At 56.1% G+C, this 21,736-nt stretch overlaps 1 protein-coding gene across 2 annotated transcripts in view; it reads right to left on the bottom strand.

Annotated features, from left to right (window-relative positions):
• Positions 1-21,736, bottom strand: part of CMIP (c-Maf inducing protein) — a 266,109-nt gene that overhangs the window by 71,458 nt on the left and 172,915 nt on the right. For both annotated transcript variants that reach the window (XM_067718738.1, XM_067718737.1), the window contains 2 exons: positions 19,060-19,185; positions 7,819-7,869 (listed from right to left, as the gene is read on the bottom strand). In XM_067718738.1, the coding sequence (XP_067574839.1) occupies positions 7,819-7,869; positions 19,060-19,173 (165 nt within the window). In that variant the 5' untranslated portion in view covers positions 19,174-19,185. The remainder of the gene's footprint in view (positions 1-7,818; positions 7,870-19,059; positions 19,186-21,736) is intronic.

The following is a 21,736-nucleotide window of genomic DNA, read 5'->3' as shown; positions in this document are numbered from 1 at the left end:
GAAGACTGCAAGAGAGCACACACATCAGAGCCCCCAGCACAGCTCCTGAAGCTAGTAGGTACCTAGTAAGTGTTCTCTCCGTTTACTGTAAAGAAAACCCAGGAGAGCGTGAGCTCTCCTCCCCAGGCCGTCCTGCCCTCTGCCACTTGTTAGTTTCAAACCCTGAAGCTTCCTTTGTTATTAGTTACAGGGTCCCCGATGACCCACCGAGGGCCGTGAGCTGTGGCTGGGAGTCGCTGGAGGCTGGACTGTGGCCCTCCCTGGGGGACTGGCAGTCTGGGCCCCATGGCCTCCCTCGAGTTCCGTTGACCACAGGTGCAGAAGTGGCCTGGCTGGACTCACCTCTGTGAGGGCCTCTGCTCTCGGGGGCCTGGCTCTGCCACCAGCTGCACCTCCCGCTGAGGGCCCCCCCAGAAGTCCTGGACTGTGATGGGCCCCCTGCCTCGTGGGGAGAGCCCCTCATTTCACAGTTCTCTGTGGGATCCCTCTGATCCCTCATAGGAAGTCACAAAGCCCTCTTTGACCAAGTGCCAGAAATCAATCTGGATGGAATTCCTGCCTTTTCGACCTGGAGGAAGCAGACCTGTGGCCGGGCCTGTAAAAGGACCGAGGGCAACTCCTGCCCTCCTTGCCCTGCTTCCCGGATTTACCTTCCTGCTCAGAGGCAGGACGGCTGACACTCATGACCTTCCCAGGCAGCGGAGAATAGGAAGCTCAGCAAAGGCTCCCGTGAAAAAGCCCCAAGGAGACACAGGCCAGAACTGACAGGACTGGACGTGGATTCCCAGTAATACTCAAATTCCACAGGTCCAGGAGGTCACTAAAGCGGGTGTGGTGGGCGTTCGCTCCCTCTGTCAACTCAGGTTGACCAGCAGGTACTATGTGGAGAAGAGTTCAGTGACTGATTAGTGATGCCTGTCATGGGGCTCACCGGAGGTTGGTGGCATGCGTGCTATACATGTGCCCCCTTCCTTCTAGAGCCCTGTCCTTGGGAGCCTTTCTACACAAAGGGAAAGAGGCCTTGATCACTAAAGAAGAAGAATTAACATTGATCCAATACTTGTTCATGTGGCAGGTGCCGTTCTAAGCTCTTTACTGCTACTAACCCATTTAACTCTCACAGGAACATAATAAGCTTGGTCCTATCATGACCCCCACTTTATTCAGGAGGAAAAAGAGGCCCACAGAGGAAAGCAGCTAGTCCAGGGTCACAGAGCCCGTGGGCAGTAGAGCCAGGATTTGAACTCACGCAGTGTGGCCCAGAGCTCTCCCCTTAGGCATTACAGAAATTTTTCTTTGGGGAGCAAATTGGCAGTATGTGGAAAGAGTCACACACACAAAAATACCCCTACTCTCTGCCTGGTAACCACTGTTGTGGAAACCTGCCCTAAAACGTAGTTCAAAAGAAGCAAAAGCTTGGCTATAGGTGACAGTCATGACTGCATTATCTATAACTGAGAAAAACGGGAACAGTGCAAATGCCCAAAAGCAGGTCCTTCGGTCAATTTTTTTTTATTAATATTATTTTGATTTATTTTGCAGAAGACATAATCCATCTGTATGTATATACATATATATGTATATTTTTTTTTTGTTTTTTTTCTTTTTTTAAAATTTACCTTTGGTCAATTATGTCACGACCTCTCTACAGATGTGATGGACATATGCTGAAACGTTTAAGCTGCAGCGTTAATGCTGGCAGGACTGTCTGCACACCTGGCCACAGCTGCCAAAAGGTCCACGCAAAGGTGGACGAAAGCTGGAAGGGCATTTGCAGGAGTAAAGTCCACCCTCAGGTGGGGACTGGCCAGAGCAGAGCGGTCTCTGCCCTCGAATGTGGTTGTAAAGGCGTTTTCGTGATCGTGGTAAAAGGGCAGAGAAAGAGGGGAGCGGGGCAGGAGGGATGGGCTGTGTGGAACTGGCAGGAGGTGAAACAGGGGTCGCTACCTTCCCTCTAGACACTGTGAGCCCAGCAGGAGCCACATGGGAGCGTGTGGCCCAGAGCCAAGGGGGGCCAGGAGCAAGGCTAGGTCAGGTAACACAGCCTCGATGCTCGAACCTGGGGACACGGGGGACACGGTGTGTTCGGGCAGATGTGTAAGTGGCTGGTCCTGACCTTGACCTTCCGGGGCCCAGGCCCAGGTGGTCTGCCGTGTGCCGTGCGCCACGCAGGGCGGGCGGGGCACTTGGCCCTTCCCACAAGAAGCAGGGGATGGCCAAGTCAGAGGTTAATTCACATAATCCTCACGGGGACGTCTGTGAGACTCAGAGAAAAATGTAAAGCTCTCATGAAATGCTTCACGAGACAAAAATACCACAGCCCCCGACACGCAAGGCACGAGGACAGACAGGCGATGGGGGTGGTCAGGAGCGCAAGCCCGCAGGTGTGAGGGAGGAACTGTCCGGTGCGTATGCGTGTCTGCGTATGTGTGCGCACACACACGTGTGCAGCGGAAGCCACGTTCCCAGTGGTGACGATCCCAGGTTCTGGAATCAAACTTGTGTTCAGACCCCAGCTCTGTCACTTAATAGGCGCGGGCCCTTGAGCAAGCAGTTCACCTCTCGGCCTCTGTCTCCGCATCTGTGAAATGGGGCAGCAGGAGGACGTGTCCCCTCCTCAGGGCTGCGGGGATTCAGCGGGGTGGTACGCGAGGTGCTGGCATCTGCTCAGCACAGGAGGAGCGTCCCGTGGCGGGTGCTGAGGCCACCGGCCGCCGTGCGCTGAGGCAGGGCTGGACTTAGGCTCGGGCACGTGTTTTAGGGGATGCGTGCTCGGGGGGATCTGCAGTGGATAGAGCGGGGTAGTCCAGGGGCCGCGGCTGCGGGACTAGAAGTGGCTCTTCCCCTGGGAGTAAAGGTCTCGGACTCCTGTGCCCAAGAGGGAGAGGGAGGAGGGTCCAGGAGGAAGGTCAGAGTGGAGGGTGACAGCACCCACTGAAGGGTCCCACCCTTCCCCTGCGCAGCTTCCCCTCAGGGGAGGAGCATCAGCTCAAGGGCCTTCTGTCCCCGCTGACCCAGCTTCCCCCAGGAATCTCAGCACCAGCGGGGCCTCTCTCCCTGCATGGGACTGGGGGTGATGGTCCAGCCTTCCCAAAAGGGCGACCTGATGGGAGAGAGAAGCCAGGCTCCCAGGCACGCCCTACACCCCCAGTTCCTCACCTATGCACCGGGGACCCTGGTTGGGGCTCAGCCCAGGGCCTGATGTGGAAGCTAGACTGTGACACCACTGGGAGCGGCCGCCCTTGGCAATGGCCGTCCCCTCATCCATGAGGCGGGGTAGCAAAGACCTTGCAGAACCGCTACTGCAGGCCTGGCGATAGGAGCGCCCCACAGCCTGCGCCAGGCAGGGCCCTCCGAGGACAGACTGCCCACCCCCTCGGATCTTACAGACATGCCACGGGGGCACTGCAGGGGCTGGGTGCCCACTCCCACCCGCTGGCTGCTCTGATAAGGGCGCAGGGGATGATGCTCCCACGGCCCTGGGAGGGCAGCCCTTCTTCACACTGACCCAGTGGGCGAGGTGCTGGTTAGCAATTTCCCCATTTCACAGAGGAGAAAACTGAGGCCCCAAAAAACACACCCCACACCCAATGCACCCATAACACAGTCACCCCCTCGCGCTCACACACACACACACATGCACACAGACCCCACGTTCTTCTCCACCCTCCTACCCTCTACAGAGGACGGGGTGACCACGTCGCTGTGGCCGCCCCAGGGGCTTGGGAAACCCTGCCTGGGGACTCGGGGAGAGGGCGGCAGCGTGGCCAGGGCAGCAGGCCAGAGAGGATGCGAACCTGGGCTGGGATTTTCCCAGAGCCAAGTGCGTTCCTCTGCCTGGCGGCCTTGCGACAGGAAAACAGGCGGCTTCTGGTCTCACACAGCCTGCTCCCTGCCGCGGCGCTCGGTCGGCCCCTGGGGCTGTCGTTGGTGACCCAGCTTCCCCCAGGGAGAAAATCATCTTGGTTTTCAAGACTTCTGTGCAAGGGCTGAGGAAGCCCTCTCAGGGAGGGAGAAGGCGTTTTTTCAGAGCTGGAGGCACCAGAAGCGCCGGCTACACAAAGCGGGTGCTTTTTGGTACCTGGCTTTTTCGGGGGCACCTTATGCACGTGTCTCTTCCCAGCCAGGTACTCGGGGCCTGTGGTCCAGGCCCTTGTGCGCCCAGACGGGCCTGTCCTCACAGCTGTGAGCACCTGGGCCTCTCGGCTTGAATCTAGAAACAGGCCAGCTTCCTGACAGCGTTATAAACACACACTGGACCCTCACAGGCTGCAGCACACTCTGGCTGTGTCACATAAACCAGGTCTGTCCCCTCCTGGCCTCGTACACCCACACAGGCCTGTCCCCTCACAGCCTGACACACACGGGCAGGCCTGTCTCCGCAGGACGTGGCTTCCAAGGTGCACCTGAGTCAGAAATGAGGCCTCATTAACTCAGTACAACTGTTTATGCCTCCATCCCCCCAGGAACTGGCCTCAGGGGCCAAGCCACCCAAACCAAACAGGCCTGGCCTCCCCAGAGAGCCCTGAGGACAGCGTGCTCAGCTGAGGGCCCACCCCCTTCCTGTCATTCTCCTCCGGGCCCCAGGCCTTCCCTGCACCTCCCTGATCAGTGCTGCCCAAGGGCGGGAATCCGGGAGGAAGGGCAGAGATGCCCGGAGAGAGGGAGAGGTAGGGAAGGGGGTCCGGGGGCCAGGATGTTGTGGGTCAAACCCCTGTCCCCCCTCTGGGGGCCCTGGCACCTTGGACAAGTGACTCCGATTCCCTCACATGCAAACGTCAACAACAGACCATTCAGTGAGCTGAGATGACGCTTAAAATACAGAGTCCAGCGCGGAGGGGACGCTCCCGACGCGCTGTGACGGCCTGTGGATGCACAGAGCTGAGCTGAGGCCACGAGAGCAACGGGACCCCCAGGATGGAGACGGGCATCAAGAGCATCACACAGGTGTGTTACTCAGACTCTGCCTTGTTCAACATCACAACCTGAGGTAGATTCTAGAGCGGTGCTTCTCAAGTTTCTTTTCCATTATCATTCCCCTAAGGAGCCTTTTAAGATATCCGCCCCGCCCCCCCCCCCACACCTTGCCCTGATCCCTTTGAAACTAAATTCTAGACAGTAAGATTTTGTTGAGTAGGTTGAACTAGGAAGGCCACACACCACTGGAATAACTTAAGGTTTTTTAAGCCCCAAAATACCAATTTTGACCCCCTTGGAGGCAATATCACACCTGTGGAGAATGCCCTGGAGGTGTCAGCATAACTGGATAAAAACTCGATAAAGCAACAGGAACGCAGCATTTAAGAGCTAACATTCTTTAAAAATAGAAAAAGTATTCTCTATCTGCGCTGCGGCTACAACAGGGACGTATACGATGGTATAGGAGAAAAAGTGATAAACACAACATTTAGAAATTTTTAAAACTCAAGCTGAGGTTGTGGGGTTTCTAAAGTCCTTAATTTTGGATGTTCTATTGATTCCCCCCCCCCCCCCGCTTTTAGTTAAAGATGGAGAAAAGAAAAGGAAAGAAAAAGAAAAACCCCAAATGGTTGGTGGTAAATACAGAGGAGAGAGTGGCTGTATCAGGGAGGAGAAGCAGGACACATCCCGAGTGGGCTGAAAAGGCCAAAGCTCAGGATCACACACAGCTGGATAAAGGAGGAGAAAGGGCAGCTCCACGAAGCTGTACTGAAATCCACTGTGTGACTATGGGCAAGTAACTAGACCTCTCTGAGCCTTGTCACTTGCTGAATGACAAGGAACAGGAAAGCCCCTGGCTGTGCCTTGTATATTGTAGGTACTCAGTAACCACATATGGATCAATGAACACTTGCTAGAATCTATGCGGACCACAAGATGAGTCACCTATAGAACCAGGATTCGAATCTGGGTCTCAACTCATTTCACCAGCAGGCAGTACCTCAGAAACACCTTATGTTTCTTTGCCATTTTACAAGGAAGGAGAGAGCGCCTCCCTCCAATCTCATCAAAACCGAGTGGCAAAGAGCCACAGAAATGAAATCAGGTCGGTGATACTGAAATATCACTGCCACCTGGTGGCAGCATACCTAAATTATGGGGGGGTGTCCAAAGGGAAAAACTGCTAGCATCTTACACATGCCTAAAACACAAGCAGATATCGAAACAGTGAGAACAAAGGTCACCCTCCTTCACCTGGCAAAAGGGCCACTCACTGCTGAGCATCTGCTGATTCCTTGATATCCTGATCTGAGTTTCCGCGATGCTTGCTTTCCTTTCTTTTTTTTTTTTTTGCGGTACGCGGGCCTCTCACTGTTGTGGCTTCTCCCGTTGCGGAGCACAGGCTCCGGACGCGCAGGCTCAGTGGCCACGGCTCACGGGCCCAGCCGCTCCGCGTCATGTGGGATCTTCCCGGACCGGGGCACGAACCCGCGTCCCCTGCATCGGCAGGCGGACTCTCAACCACTGCGCCACCAGGGAAGCCCTCTTTTCTTTTTAAAAATTCAACTGATTAGATTTAACAACCATACACAAACCAAACACCACCAAAATTGAGTGCAGATATCCAGGTCTTTATGAGAACTGCTAGAAGTCCAGGGATCCCCAGTTCTGTACTTGCTCAATCAACTGTCTGAACCCCACATGCAATCCTTGACGTCTGAATGTGTACCTTTCAAGCTTGTCACTCTTAAATCATCCTTCTGGCTGTCACTGATCTCCCGAAATCTGGCTTTCTATGCCCACCATCTTAGTCATCCCTTGTAGCTGCATAATATTCACACATTTCACAAGCACTGCCTTTTAGGTGTTCCCAGAGAACAATAGGCATGATGGGCCAGCCTCATGCTCCAGGCACACAGTAGGTGCTCAGTAAATGCCAGTCCTTTCCCTTTGCGGCCCCAACTTGGAGACTGGCGTTCAGCCTCTGAGATGGCCACGCTGGCACAAAGGAGAGGACCTGCAGCTGTCGGGGAAAGGAGGGGAGTGGCCCTCTTTGGGACCAGGAATGTAATTTTCCGGGGTTGTATTTCTGTCCTCCGCCCAGCTGTGACGAGAGCCCCTCCAGAGGCACGAGAAGAATTCTAAGTGTCCCTTTGGTCATCCCAACACGGCACATGGTCTCAAACCCTGTCCAGGGCCAGCTGCTCGTCCCCCACCGCGCTCCAGATTACAGTAAAGGTGACAGCTCAGGACAGGCACCGGTCATCCTAGCCATACCCTGCTGGCTCTGCGAGCCCGTGGGCCTGTCACGCCTTGTTCTAAACTAAAAGGTCAGAAGGCAGGAGAGACAGGGGGGCAGGGTGCGAAGGTCCTGAGCCACGGAGCAGAACGCGGACTCCCCAGGGGGCTGGGAGGACCCTTCTCATAAATCTGGCCCCTGGGTCTTGAAGGTGACCAGTCGGGAGCTAATTCACTGTGTGTATTAGAAGGCCGGGGACCATGCTATGCAGAGCTAGAACTGGGAAATTAGGGCCAAAGGAAGTGAAGCCTCTGGAAATACGGTTGGGCTTCTGCACCTCTGATAAATTTACCTCTGCTGGCACCTTCGGAAGTTCCTTTCAACCCATCACCTCGAGCCCCTCAGATGAGCCCCTGTCCTGAGATCAAGCAGGCACCACACGATAAGGCTCCTGGGCAAAGTCAAGGGCCAGCCGGGCACGAGCACAGTGTCACCATCGCAAGGGGGAAAGGTATCAACCATCCAAGAGGGAGGTGGGGGGCTTCCACACAGTGGAGCAAAGCCCCTGGGCTGAGCCTCCTAGAAGGCAGGAGACCTCTGCCCTCACGTCTCTGGGTGGCAGACCAGCTCCTCCAACCAGCAAGCGAGTCAGGACTTACCTTCCACTGCAGAGAATGGAACCACTGGTCTCGCAGGTAGCTGTTGGCAGCCTGCAATGAGAAGAACAGGACAGCAAGGTCAAGTCGCCGGCTCGCTGCATTTCAGAGCATTTTCCAGGCCGGCATGAGAGCCCCAGCCGGCTCTGTCCTGCAGGCTCTGCCCCGTGGCCCTGCAGAGCCTTCCGAGGCAGGCACCAAGCTGAACCCCTTGTGTGTAAAACCAGACCGGAAGTGGTCACCTGGGGGACTTGTCTGAAATAGACACTGCTGCCACCGGGCGCTTATTCTGCTGGGTAGACACTGGTGCCTGGAAGAGCTTAAACTGTACACATATCTCAACTCATCCGGGATCAGAGAAGGGGCCAGGGGAAGAGGCGTGTAGGGAGATGAGGATGATAATGTAGCTGCCTGGGTGCTCCCCAAGCCCTGCTCCAGGCACCGGGCCTTTGTTATCCACGTAATCTGTCATCAGCCCTCACGACAGCCCCACGAGGCGGGCAACACTGCGTCTATTTCACAAAGGGAAAAACTGAGACCCTGAGCTCTCACGTCAACTGACCGCACTTAAACCCAGAGCACGGCTTCCAAGCCTGCGGGTTTAACCACTGCACCTCCTGCCAACTGCAGAAAGCCGTGGTAGAGAGCACCCAGCCTTGACCTCGGGCAGAACTACATTTCAAAGCACCGCGCAGGGAGCCAGGCCTCCCTGATCCACTCCACACCCGTTCAGAGACCTCGGGCCGCTCAGCCTCACGCCGCTCTCACCCCCGGTTCCAGCAGATTTGCTGAGGGCAAAAGCAGTATTTACGGCACGTCTGACAGGCCCTAGACGGAGCACTAAGCCCCACACGTGGACTGGCTCATCCAGTCCTCGTCAGTCAGTGCGGGGAAGCTGGCACTGTCAGCACCATTATCCCTATGGTACAGATGAGAAAACTGAGGCTCGGGAGGTTAAACTCTCCCACGGGCTCACAGGCAGTAGGTGTGGGGCAGGGCCTGAACCGGCGGTCTGACTCATGCTGAAACCACAGTGTGACGGCGTTTCAAGTTTGCTGCTGGCCACCCCCAAGGCAGAAATGCAGCGTCTGTTCCCTGCCTGACCCCGCAGCTCCCTGTTTCAAGTCGCCGTGACCCTGATGGGCAAGGGGCTCTGACAGGGCCGGAGCCTCGCCCCAAGCAGGAAGGCCCATCTTCCTTTCCTGAGCCACACAGGTGGACATGTGCACGCACGCACAGCGTGTGCAACTTGGGGACACCCTCGTTCAAGGAGATCCAGGTCTTGCAGATGACCTCCCCCCACTCCCGCCAAATCATCGACGAAATGTCAGCAGCTCGCCCGGGGCAGAGTTTGGGCAAATCTCTGGGCCAGAACGAATGAACCAGTTCAGTGGCCTGTGCAGCCGGGAATCAGGCTCCCGTGAGCAAAGCTCGGAGACTCATTGCAAACCCTGAACAGATCCACTCCTGCACCTGGAGGCAAGGTGAGTTTGTCTTTCTGCCCCGCGTGGGGAGCAGGCTGGGGGACACCCTCCATGTGATGCAGGAACATCTGCAGCAGCTGAGTCTCCAGCAGACCCGGGTTCAAGCCCCCATTCTGCCCTGGTGTGAGCTGGAGCAAGTTCCCTGATGATGCAGAGCCCGTGACACCTGACAGGGGCAGCAGAGGCTGAAGGGGAGTCCACCACGGGGACCAGAAGCCCCCCTCTGGAGGGTCCGTGCCTGGGTCACCTCCTGTCAGTGCTGACCTAGATGTGCTCTCAGGACAATTCTTGTTCATTAGGGTGACAAAATACATCCCACACTCAGGAGTAGCGGTGCAGATACCAAATGATGAGATAATCCCTGTAAAACGCTTACTCAGCGCGGCGCCAGGCATGTGCAAACACTACCAGCAGCAGGGAGCCGGCAGCAGCACGGCCAGCGCTGTGCTGATAAATGCGTCACAACAGGCTCTCCTGGATAAAAAGCCCCGGGCACAGTGTGCCTGGGGCCTTCCGTGAATGATGGCATTGGGTCGGTTCCACGCTACCAGGGGCCGTCCCTGGACCAGAGCTGAGAAGAGCTGACCCCGATCGGCTCTTGGGTGCTGGTACAAGCCGGTATGAGCTGGCTGCAGCATGCTTCTGGTCTGCGACCATCTGTCTGCTTTTTAACACATCGACGTAGCCAGAGAGAGGGGAGGTGTGGTAGGTTGAATGAGGGGCCTCCGAAGACTGTCCATGTCCTAATACCCTGGGAATGTGTTACTTTAGGTGCAAAGGGACTTTGCAGATGTCATTAAGTGAAGAACCCTGAGATGGGGAGATGATTCTGGAATCTCTGGGTGAACCAAAGTCATCACAAGGGTCTATATAACAGACAGGCAGGAGGTCAGAGAGTCAGAGAGGGAAGTAGAGGTTGGAATGATGTGGCCATGAGCCCAGGAATGTAGGCGGCCTCTAGAAGCTGGAAATGGCAAGGAAATGGATTCTTCCCTAGAGTTTCAGAAGGAACCAGCCCTGCGCATACCTTGATTTTAGCCCAGTGGGACCTGTGTTGGATTCGGCCCTTCACAATAGTCAGATAACAAATGTGTGTTGTTTTTGTGGTAAATTTGTGGTAACTTGCCACGGTAGCAGTAGGAAATGAATACAGGAGGCATGGCCAGGTTGGTTTAGTGCTGACGTGGATCACTGCATTGGTTCTGAGGGTCCACGGGGGGCCCAGACAGTGCCCACAAGGTGTCACTGGCTGGACTGAAAGACCGAGAGAAGACACAAAGGAAGAGAGAGGAGACAGCAGAGGAGAGGGAAGTGGAGAAGGAGCGGGGGAAGAAGACCCATGTTCTCCCTCTTCTGCGCCCATTGGGCAACCCAGCATGCTGCCCTGCCGACACGAGTGACCCGTGTGTGACCCCCGTGTGACCATCACTGTATCCCCAGGGCCTGGGGCATGAGGTGCCTGAGAGAGACCTGCTGAAGGAATGAACAAATGAATGAACGAGAGGACTGTAAACTCCCTGAGGGCAGGGTCTCATTTCCAACTCCCTCACTCTGATTAGCGTGGCCAGTAGTACCATCAGGGCTGGTTGCACAAGAACGAATGAACACAAACAAACAATGCAAGAAACAGGAGGGCAATGGTAGTAAGTGGTGGATGCTGACTCCTTTCTCTGCCTCGGCAATCCAGTCCAACACAGACCAGTCTTCCCCACAACCAGGCCCAGCCCTTCCCATTCTGGGGCCTCTCCAGTGTGAGTCCCGGTTAAAGATCTTTTTTTTTGTTTTTTTGGCCATGCCACGCGGCTTGTGGGATCTCAGTTCCCTGACCAGGGATTGAACCTGGGCCACGGCAGTGAAAGCCCAGAAGGCTAACCTAAGGGCTAGGCCAGCAGGGGACTAAAGATCTTTAAATGGGCCTCCTGGCCCCTCCCTTGGCCATGTGTGAGCAGGTGATCTGACTGGGCAATCAGAAGCTCCTGCTGGGACTCTGGGTCTCGAGCAAGTGATGTCGAGATGGGGGGTGGGGGGCTGACAATTCTTTATGAAGCAAGGGCTGTGTCTTCCTTTAAAGATGGTTACTGGGCTGGGACACGGCTCCCACACCGGCCTCGGCTCTCCAGGATCCCGCCAGTCCTTCTAGTATATTTCCCTTCCCGCTCGCGATAGCCTGAGTCCACCTCTGCTGCTTGCGTCTTGGAGTCCTGATGGGTCCCCACGGCCCCGCCGGATCCGTTTTTCCCTGCAGCTGTCTCTCCAGAAGGAGCCAGCCAGCTCCCAGAGACACAGCTTCTCCCAGTTACACTGGGAGCCCTCCTGGCACCGCCAGGTCCCAGGGCTCACACGCCAGATGGTTCTGGCCCTGCCCAGAGCTCATTCAATGTGCCCAGCTCGCTGCTGAGCAGGGACAGCTCCAGAGATTTCGTCTCCTGCCCCGTGTCCGGTCCAGCCTTGTCCTGGTCTCACTTGGGTCTGTGTGCCCCGCCTTTCACAGCCGTCTCACTGTCTGGAGGGGAGGAGAATTTCTTCAGGGACATGAACCACCATCTCACCTGCCCTTTGTCATCTCCCCTCTCAGCCTAACCTTTCAGGCAGGACAACCTGCGTTTTCCAAGTCTTTGCTCATGTGGGAGAGTGCGTGCAAACTCCCATCTCACAGATGAGGAAATCGAGTCTCAGAGCAGGTGGAGGGCCCTGCGGCCCGCGCAGGAGTCCGACCCAGCCCTGCCCTGACCACACCATCGCCCCCATGCCCACCGTTCTTCGAGGGCGCTCGCCCACTTTTCTCTGCTTTTGAAACCCCTTGCCCTCCCCGAGGCCCTGGCCAGGTCCACCCTCCCTCCCCTGCTTCCCAGCTCTTAGAGCCCTTACCCTGCCCAAGCCCCCTGCCGGTTATCTGTCCTGCCCACAGGATTAGGAAAGGAGGCAGGATCCAGTGGGATTAAGTGCTGCCTCCGCAGTGAGTCTGGTGTTAAAGAGTCCGCTGAGTGAATTAATTTCAGGCGAGGCAAAGCACAAGAAGCCTGCTGGGGAAGGGTGACGCCACCCAGCTTCCCGAGCCACCTTCCCTGGGAGGCAGAGACACCCAATGTCTCCCGTCCACCCGCGGGCTCATTCCTTCCAACTCCACTGGGAGGGGAGGCGGCCACGGTCCCCTCTTCCGCTGCAGGCTTGCTGCACTTTGGAGGAAGACAGAGGCCTTGGCCGTGTTCGTCCACTGTAACAAACGGCTCTTTGATTCAGAGGCTCAAAGGGATTTCAAGGATCACCCAGACCAGGGCTACTGGGTCTTTTGGGGGTTTATGGGAACCTGAAACCCTTTGAGAGCCTGACACAAGCTGTGGACTCGCACCCAAGTAACGTGCACATGTGTACAACCCCCCCCCCCCACCCCACACACAATTGTGCAAGCAGTTTCAGAACACACCACGGACCAAAGGGTAAGGACCCGACTCTGACCCAACCTTTTCCTCTCCAGCCTTGTTTCTGATGAGGAAACCAAGACCCAGACTTGCTGTGGTCTCATCGTGTCCTCCCCCAACGTCTCCAGCTCTCCTTCGGGCACGAGGTAGGAATGCACAGCCATGGGACTTGTGTCACTTCCGGTGGAAGCCTTGACGAGCCAGCGCACGACTGAGGAGGTCCCTTCCCCCTGCCCTGCTGACCAGAAAGACTGCAGATGGAGCGTGCTCCCAGCCGACCCATGATGGACATGCAGCAGGAGTGAGAAATAATCCTTTGCTGTTTGAAGCCACTTAGAATTCAGGGCTGCTTGTCACTGCAGCATAACCTAGCATAACCTGGCTTGCTTTGTTTCAGTCTGGCTTTCACACAGTGTGGACAACCCTTCACCCCCTCCCTCAATGCCTGCTGAACTGTTCACCTTTCGTGTCTCACCTGAAATGGCAATTCTCTGGAATGCCTGTCTGAGTGGTGCCTTCCCCCTCGCCACCCTTGACCACATCAGGTGATGACGCCTCATTGAACAGGTCACACTGCCCTGTGATCGCTTGTCTCGCTGTTTTTCTTCCTTTCCAGCCTGTGGGCCCTGTGAGGTCGGGGACCCTGTCTGACTTATTCAACACTGTGTCCGTAAAACTCAGATAAATGTTTGCTAAATGGAAGTTTGGCTGACTTGTTGAATGAATGAATGAATGAATGAATGACTGGATGGATACATGGATAAATGGATAGGTGGATGGACAGATGGGTGAACGGACTGATGGATAAATGGATGGGTAGGTGAATAGATGGCTGGCTGGCTGAAGCATCGGTATACCCATTCTGTTCACTGAAGCACATTTCATGTGCAGTAAACTTCAAAAGAACTGTCCAGCCTCGATACCCTCTCTTCCCCATGTCATATTTGACGAGGGCTCTAGAAATAATCAAGGCAGTCTTTTCCTGAACACCTACTGTGCACCAGGCGTAGTGTTTAAGGATTTTACATGTAATATCGCTGATGCTCACGGCACCCAAGGAGACAGGTATTATGGGTCCGGTTTCCAGATAAATTGCCAGCCCAGAGAGGTTATCCTGCTGCCCAAGGTTACAAAGGTAGAGAGAGCATGGTAGAGCTGGGCTGGGCCTCCGGTTGGGCTGAGCCCACAGCCTGCTCTCTCTGCAGCTGGGCTCCCAGGAACTGGGCTGGGGAATCTGAAAGCGCCGTGCTGATGAACGGGAAGGCTCCAATCACCAGGAGGCCCCGCACCGCCAACAAGAGGGTAGGCCAGAAGTTTCCTCCAGAAGAGGGGAGGCAACCTGTGGTGTGGCCACCGCATCCTCACAGCTGCGTCCCCTCTCAATGACGGAACCAGAGAGGATGCGACATCCCAGAGGGGATGGGTTCATCCTGCTCCTTCCTTTGGCTTGTCTAGTTTCGAAGAAGGATAGGGGCTGCTGAGGGACGTCCGGAATCCCAGCACAGGCATCTCTAAGTGCCTTCCAGGGGAATGGAGAGCGCACTGGGCTGTGCCCGGCCTGGGGGACAGAGTGAGTTTCCGCGGAGTCACCACACTGACGTGTGAAGGGCTGAGCCTGGATGACCCGGCCCCACGGGACACAGGGCCCACCTCTGAGTCCTGAGGGTCACTCAGCGGAGCCCGGATCCAAGCCTGGGAAAGACCCCTGGAAGCAGGCAGGCCTGCTCGGGCAGGCGCCGACCTCTCCCAGTGATAAAGCTTTCGAATACCGAAAGGGCCTCGTTCCAGGCAAATTCTGCCTAATTTCCTCTTCGAAAGTTGCCAAGTTCTCCCTCATTGTTGTATTGTCTCGAGAGGTGAGATAAACAGTCAAGGGTGCACCGTGGGTGGGTGAGCATTCCCAGGTTTGCCTTCCCCGGCCCAGCTTCTTAGGGAAAAAACAGCACGTGCTTTTCAGGCCGGAAAGGTCTTTCTCTCTGGCTTCCAGTAAGAAGGGCACCCGCCCTGTCCCTGCCCCTGCTGCCAGCGTTTGGGATCAACAGTTGCCTGGTCTCCTGAGGGGCTTTCGGGAATGTCAGGGAGAAGAGCGGGTCTTGGAAGCCGTTCCAGAAAGCAGCAGCAGCAGAAGCTCGTGGGAAAGGGGGGGCGGGCGGGCCCCCTTGCTCTTGTCCCGCCCAAAAGCTTGTTTTTCCGAACAGTGGCCTCTGTCCGCTTCTCATCAATGGGTGGAAACCCATCTGGGAGGCAGAACTCCCCGGAAGGTGACGTGCCGCCACCCAGTTCTTGAATCCCCGCTCGCTCCCCGACCCCGCAGGCGTGCAAGGAGCACCCCGCAGGATGCTTTCACGGCACTGTTTACGTACTTGTGGAGATACTCCTCACGGCGAAATGCCAGCCGAAAGGGCATTAAGGGAAGAAGGAAGATAAATAGGTCCTTTCTGCCCCCGGGGAGTCTAATAACATGGCATATTAGGGAGCTCACGATGAAATACCACAAAGCATCCAGAAACACACCGATTGGACCCAGGCTGGAAGAAGGCTGGCGCCTTTGCCTGGTGACTCGACCTGCTGGCGTGTTGCTCGGTGTCTCTGAGCAGAGTGGGGGAGGCGTGTCCGCCTGAGAGCGTTTCTTAACCTTCCTTGAACTCAGTTCCCAGGTCAGTTCCCAGGGGTCTGAGTGAGGTACCGAGTCAAATTCTCATAAAGCAGCTGTGTAAGGACGCTGTGGGCAGAGGGGCAGGGAGAGGGGAGGGAGAGAGGAGGAGAGCGTTCAGTCCAGACACACAGAGAGAAGGGCTCAGGTGGAGAGAGAGGCCTGGAGAAAGACACCAGAGGAAAAGAAACTACAAGAGAAGCAGAGAGCGAGGTATATCAAGAGACAGAGATGGGGAGGGGAGGGGAGAGATGGAGAAAGAGGTGTCAAAGAGAGTCAGAGGGAAACAGACGTACGTGGATACGGAGAACCTGAACGAGACAGAGAGACCAGGCACGCTAGGGCAAGGACCCCTGTGACCCCCAGACGTCACCCCTACATAGAGAACAGCTGTGCCACATGCAGCAGGATGGAACCCTACTCAGGGACGCAGGAATGCTGGAACCCTACGGACCCCCCCTGCATTCTCAGGCTATTTCCCATGGCGGGAGCGGTGCACGGAGCATGGGGTCAAAATGAAAAGTTCTGGGGTCACATCCTTTGTGTGATGATGGAAACGTTCTCCATCGGCACAACAGCGGCCACGGGCCACACGTGTGTCCTGAGCACTCGGAACACGGCTAGGGGACTGAGAAACTGCCTTCTTGATTTATTAACTTAAATTTAAGTGCAAACAACCCCGTGTGGCCAGTGGCTGATGTAGGGACAGCACACGGTTCACGGCATCTTCACCCTCTGCTGACCAGAAGCACCCAGGTGAAGTGTGGCTTTGACCCCCCGAGCACACCTGGCTGCTTCTCGGTCCTCCCCCGCCCACCCCCCACTGGAGCAGGGAAGGCTGCTCTGTCACGCCACTGCTCTGGCTCCTGTCACGGGACTCGGGACCAAACCAAAGCAGAGGATCCTGCTGACCGTCCCAAGAGCATGGGAGGGACGCCCTGCCTGCCACCTCCGGGCACCACCCCGGGCCCCACGGGACCCCTACCCCGGGCTGCCCCATAACCATACGGACCTCCCAGCGTGGAGTCCATCTCCAAGATGACTGGAACCCGCTTACATAACAAGACGGCCACACGCCACCCATGAATCACAGGAGGGAGAGGAGGAGGGTGACGACAAGAAGGAAGGAAGGTAGAAGCGATGGAAATGACAGTGACGGAGAGACCGAGGCGGCAGGGGCAGGGCTGCACCCACCTGGGCCTCCCCGGGTGGGGGGCGGGGGACGGGCGGGCGGAGGCTGCGAGCGCTTCCCGCCCTGGGTCTGAGTCCTGCCCTGGGTCTGAGTCCCGCTCTGGCTCCCGCAGGTGCCTGGGCTGTGACAGCTGCGCCGTCCACTGGAGCAGGGACCCGGCGAGACAGGGGTGCAGAGCAGCCGCAGGCCCGCCCGCCCACCGTCAACACGTCAGGGGGAGCTGTGACGTGAGGCCACCGCGGGACACAGCCCCAGCCGGGCGAGTCATCACAGCCGGCCCATGGCCACCGCCAAGATTAAAGGGACATTCTGGCGCTGCCCGGTGACGTGCATCCTCCAAGCCGCACTGCCCCGTCCCCGGGGCGAGTGATGCTCAGGTCCTCCTTGGGGGTAGCCTGCCCCTCCAGCCCCCAAAGCAATGAGGCCACCCAGCTGCCTCTACCAGGGGAGCGACCATCACACCCAGGGAGCTGGGGGCTCGGGGCCCTCCCTCCTCCAGCTGGGCTATCTCAAGGTTTCCCTCCGTCCTGCCTGCCCGTGGCACTCATGGATCCAGCACCCTCTGCCCTGCAAACGGACTGATCCCTCTACTGGGCCACCACCTCTTAGGAGCTTTCGGTGACTCCCTACTGCCCCTCAGAATGACACTGTGGCTTCTCCACTCAGCTAACAAGACCTGTATGGTCTGGCTGCGACCCAACAACTCCGGACGCATGGGCAAGGCCCTGCATCCACCTCCCCCTCTTCTCCACGGCAGCGAAGGCCCCCTCCGCCACATTCATGCTTTATACCCCCTTTTCCCTCTGCCCGGAGGGTGTGGCCCCCATCCTGGCCCATTCCTACTCATCCCTCTACACCCAGCTCTAATATCACCATCCCGGGGGGAGCCTTCTTTGGTACCCCTAGGCCCAGTGAGTCACTCCCTGCTCTGGGCTCCCAGTCCTTGGGGACAGGCCTCTATTTCAGCTGCTACCTCTGCAGTCATTTGTTTATGGCTCTGTCTCCCCGGGGGGGCCCAGGAGCTCTTCAAGGATGGGGCCGAGGGGCTGACTCACCTCCCCACCCCCAGCCCTAGCACATGGGACGGCAGGCTCAGTGCTCCGTGATTCAAACTGTAGAGAGTGAGAGATTTAAGAAGAAAACAGACAGGCAGGTGTGGCTCTGGTGTCTTCCAAGAGACATCAGTGAATGACGGGGTTTTCCTAAAGGATGCTTAGCTGTTACACGCAGCTTCTGGGGCTCGGCATTCCTCAGAGGCCAAACTGTGTGCCTCTTGGCTCCAATGTTGTAAAACAATCCAGTGGCCACTTTTCAAACAAGTTTTAGGGGGCATCTCTTTGGGCTCAAAGCAGGTCTCCCCGGACTGACAGAGTTAGAAAACGTTCCTAGAAGAAAGCCCAAGGCAGACCATCCTCCCAATGATGAGAGAGTAAATTCTCTCGGGACAAGGAGTCTCTGACTTGGGGTCCCTGTTGGAAAGTGGGGTGGCACTCCCTGAAATGATACAGAACATGTCACATGCATGTACTGCAGCAGCCGTGCTATTATTTCTGCTGCAATTCCTTTCTTGGTGGACCCACCTCTCCCCTCCCATGAGGTCCTGGTAGGGCTATCAGAGTACACAGCTGCCACTGTAAAGGTGGGCATGTAACCCAGGACAGGGCATCCCCTGCGGTGAATCGGACAATAGCACGGCCAATCAGAATCTTCCATGAGATTTTATAGAAAGATACTGAAAGGAAAATGCGTTCTCACGTTTTTTAAGCATTACAAGCTCCAAGAATGTAGTTTGAGGCTGCCAGAAGTCCATCTTTCCCACCCCATGGAGAGCCTCTGCCTGGTAATGAACCAGCACACAGAAGCAAAGCCAGGAGATAGAGAGAGACTGAATATTAATGATAGCATTTGACTCCTGGGTCCAGCTATGCCTGAAGTCCTCTCTTAGACTTCCACTTACTTTAATACACTTACAGCATCCAATTCTCTTTTTGCTTCAGGTCATTTGAATAATGTTTGCATCATATCCAACCAACAGTCTTGATCAATACACACAAAATGCACCCTTTTCCAAGGAGATGGCTCATATTTCCATCAGAGGCTCAAAAGACTGAGATCAATGAGAAGTAAGAAACCTCCTCACTCGAAGTACGTGCTTTCTACAGCCTTTTAAAGCCTGTGCCTGTGTGCCTCAGTTTCCTCATCTGTAAAATGGAGATCAGAAAACCTATTTTTTGGCTTTGTTAAGAGCAATAAAAACACAACACGGAAAGCTCCTAGATGGTGGCAGGTGTGCAGCAGGAGCTCCATCTGCACGCACTCCTCCGTCTCCCACAGTAAGCCCCAATTTACACCTTTCTTGTACTTGGAGGAAAAAAACATCCTAAGTGAAACAACCTTTCCTCTTAATAGTTGGCTGTCTCCCTCCAAGGGATAAAAGGAGGGCAAGTGAGTGGGGATACGGAGCAGAAACTGCTTGTTCATGTTTATTTATCCTACCTGCAGTAGGACAGTTCCCCCAGGAATTGTAAGCTGTAAACAGTACTTCGGGGCATTCTCCCAGGACAGCAGCTGAACATCTTCTATGGCGCTGTAGGAGACTGAGTTTTCCATGTACCCAGTTGGCTGCAACAAAAAAAGAAAAAGCGAAGACATACATTGGTTACAAGATCAGGCACGATATCTGCACTGGAAAACATTCTCACTCTAGCAACAAGCAGACCGAGCTGGTACAGTCACTTGGCAACTCTGGGGACCAAAGGACTCCATCTTTCCTAGCTGGCAGCATCCAGCTGGAGGGGAGGGGGGCCATGGTGGACACCCGCCCATGTGTTGGGACGTGCAGGGTTGGGACCAGACTGGGGGCCCTTTGAGGGCAAGGCCTGTGCAGTGTTCCTCTGGGCTTCTGCGGGACCCAGCACAGCCGGAGCCTGGACCCCTCCATCCCTCACCATGTCCAAGGCACCACCCTCTCCTGCCCAGAAAGTAGTCACAGCCCACCCACCCCCACTGGACTCCTTGCCTCATCTCCCCCTACAGATATGCGTCCTCCACTCGGCACTCGGGGCCGTGTTCCAAGTCGGCAAACTCGATCCCTCTGCCCCCCTGCTCAGCAGCCTTCAGTGGCTCCCAGTGGCCCAACCACATATGCCACACTCCCATCCACCACCGACGGGGCCCTGCAGGAATGGTCTCGCACCCTCCTCTGGCCCCACCCCCTTCGTCTCTCTCCCTTTCCGAGCACCCACACACAGACACAGGCCTGCTGACAGCACGGCAAACTCAGGCTGCTCTTTGGTCCCCAAAAGGCTGTGGTCCCCCCGACCCACCCCTGGCAACTCCTCTTCTCCTCTCCAGACCCCATAACCCACCTGGTCACATCCCTCCCTGTGCCCTACGTGCTTACCATGCCCGCTTTGTTGGGTTTTTTTTTTTTTTTTTTGATGTGGACTATTTTTAAAGTCTTTATTGAATTTGTTTCAATATTGCTTCGGTTTTATGTTTTGGTTTTCTGGCCGCGAGGCGAGGCAAGTGGGATCTTAGCTCCCCGATCGAGGATCGAACCCAAGCCCCCTGCAGTGGAAGCACGGAGCCTTAACCACTGGACCACCAGGGAAGTCTCGACCATACCCGTTTTAATTACTGTGGACCTATGTGTTATCTGTTTGCTGTCTGCCTCCTTAGCCAGGCTGCAGCTCCGTGAGGTCAGGCCCGTGTGTGTCTTGGTCCCTGCTCTCTCTCCCCAGTGCCTGGTACGTGGCAAGGGCTCCATCATTTGTGCTGAAAGGGAGAATGATAAGGGCTATCATCGGCCAATGCTGGGGTAAGGGTGGGGCAAGAGAAATTCACAGCCACTCACGGCTGAGTGAGTTCCGCTGTCACGGGGAGAAGGCGCTAGGCACCAGGGGGATGCGCTGGCCACCGGGAACCAGCAGTGTCCTTGTCACTCTGGCCCCAGGAAGCCAGACTTCAGCAGAATCAGAGGTGAGTGCAACACAGCTGAGAAGAGTAACAGCTAACATCTCCTACGCTCTGACAAAGGCCGAGCACTCCTCAAGCACATGGCAAGTGCTATCTCCTTTAATCCTCACAAGAGCCATCCCCACTGCACAGATGAGGAAGCTGACACTCAGCAGGTCATGTGACTTGCCCAAAGTCACCCAGCCGGGAAGGGGCGTGGCCAAGCTTGAACTCAGCTGCTGACTCAGGGATCTCTGCCCGGACCACTAAGCTGTGATACAAGCGATTTAAAATCGGTGGCCCAACAAGTGAATTTTACCCCGAGGATTGAGGACCTCCACGAGGTGTTTTATTTTCAATTTCTGTCTGCCAAAGCTGAGGTACGGTGGTCGTGGCGGCGGAGGAGAACAGGCTGAGGGCTTAGGCTGCCTCAAATCTCCCTGGTACGATCAGTTACCATGCTCAGGAAGTAAGAGTAACTTGACCCATCGATTTGTTCATTCATTCATTCACTCGTTCATTCATCTGACAGATATTTATTGAGCACCGGTTACGTTCCAGGCCCCGTGCTGGCTGCTGGGGATACAGCAGTGAACAAGACAGAAGCGCAGCGGGGCTAAGAGACAGCAAACAGACAAAATACCCAAATAAGTAAACGACTGGAGAGTGGCCAAGTGCGGCACCAAAAATCAAGATAGGGTGTGGTGACGGGTGGCAGAGAGCTGGAGCGCCGCGGAAAGACGGAGGGGAAGCGCGTCGCGGGCCCATGGCCTGTGCAAAGGCCCAGGGGTGGGAACAAGCTGGGAGTGCTCAGGGAGGAGCAAAGGCCAAAGGGAGGGAGGGCGGGTAAGAACGGTCTTGAAGAGATGGGCAGGCCATCCCTGGAGGGACTGGAAGGCCCAGTGGGATTCCGGGGATTGTTGCCCATGGGGTGGGCGTAGCATCACTGGGACTGCTGCATGGAGACAGTTGGCGGAAGCAGGGAACCCGCATGGGTCCAGATGAGCCATGAGGCTGCTGACACCCAGGCAGGGCGGGGATGAGGCAGCCAAGTCCATCTAGCCCTTCTCACCAGTGCATGGGCCACCCCTCGGCACCAACCCAGGCAGCCTCTGTGTCCAACCAAGATGGCTTATCAGTGTATCCCAAAGGCAGACACGTGGGCTCCCCTTGGCCCTTCTGCCCTGTTCCACATCCCCTGCGCTGGCATGTTCTC

The sequence above is a fragment of the Pseudorca crassidens genome, chromosome 20 (genome assembly GCF_039906515.1).
Source record: "Pseudorca crassidens isolate mPseCra1 chromosome 20, mPseCra1.hap1, whole genome shotgun sequence".
In the NCBI taxonomy this organism is placed as follows: Eukaryota; Metazoa; Chordata; class Mammalia; order Artiodactyla; family Delphinidae; genus Pseudorca; species Pseudorca crassidens.
The sequence above is the reverse complement of the archived record's forward strand: the minus strand, read 5'-3'. Positions and strand labels throughout refer to the sequence as shown.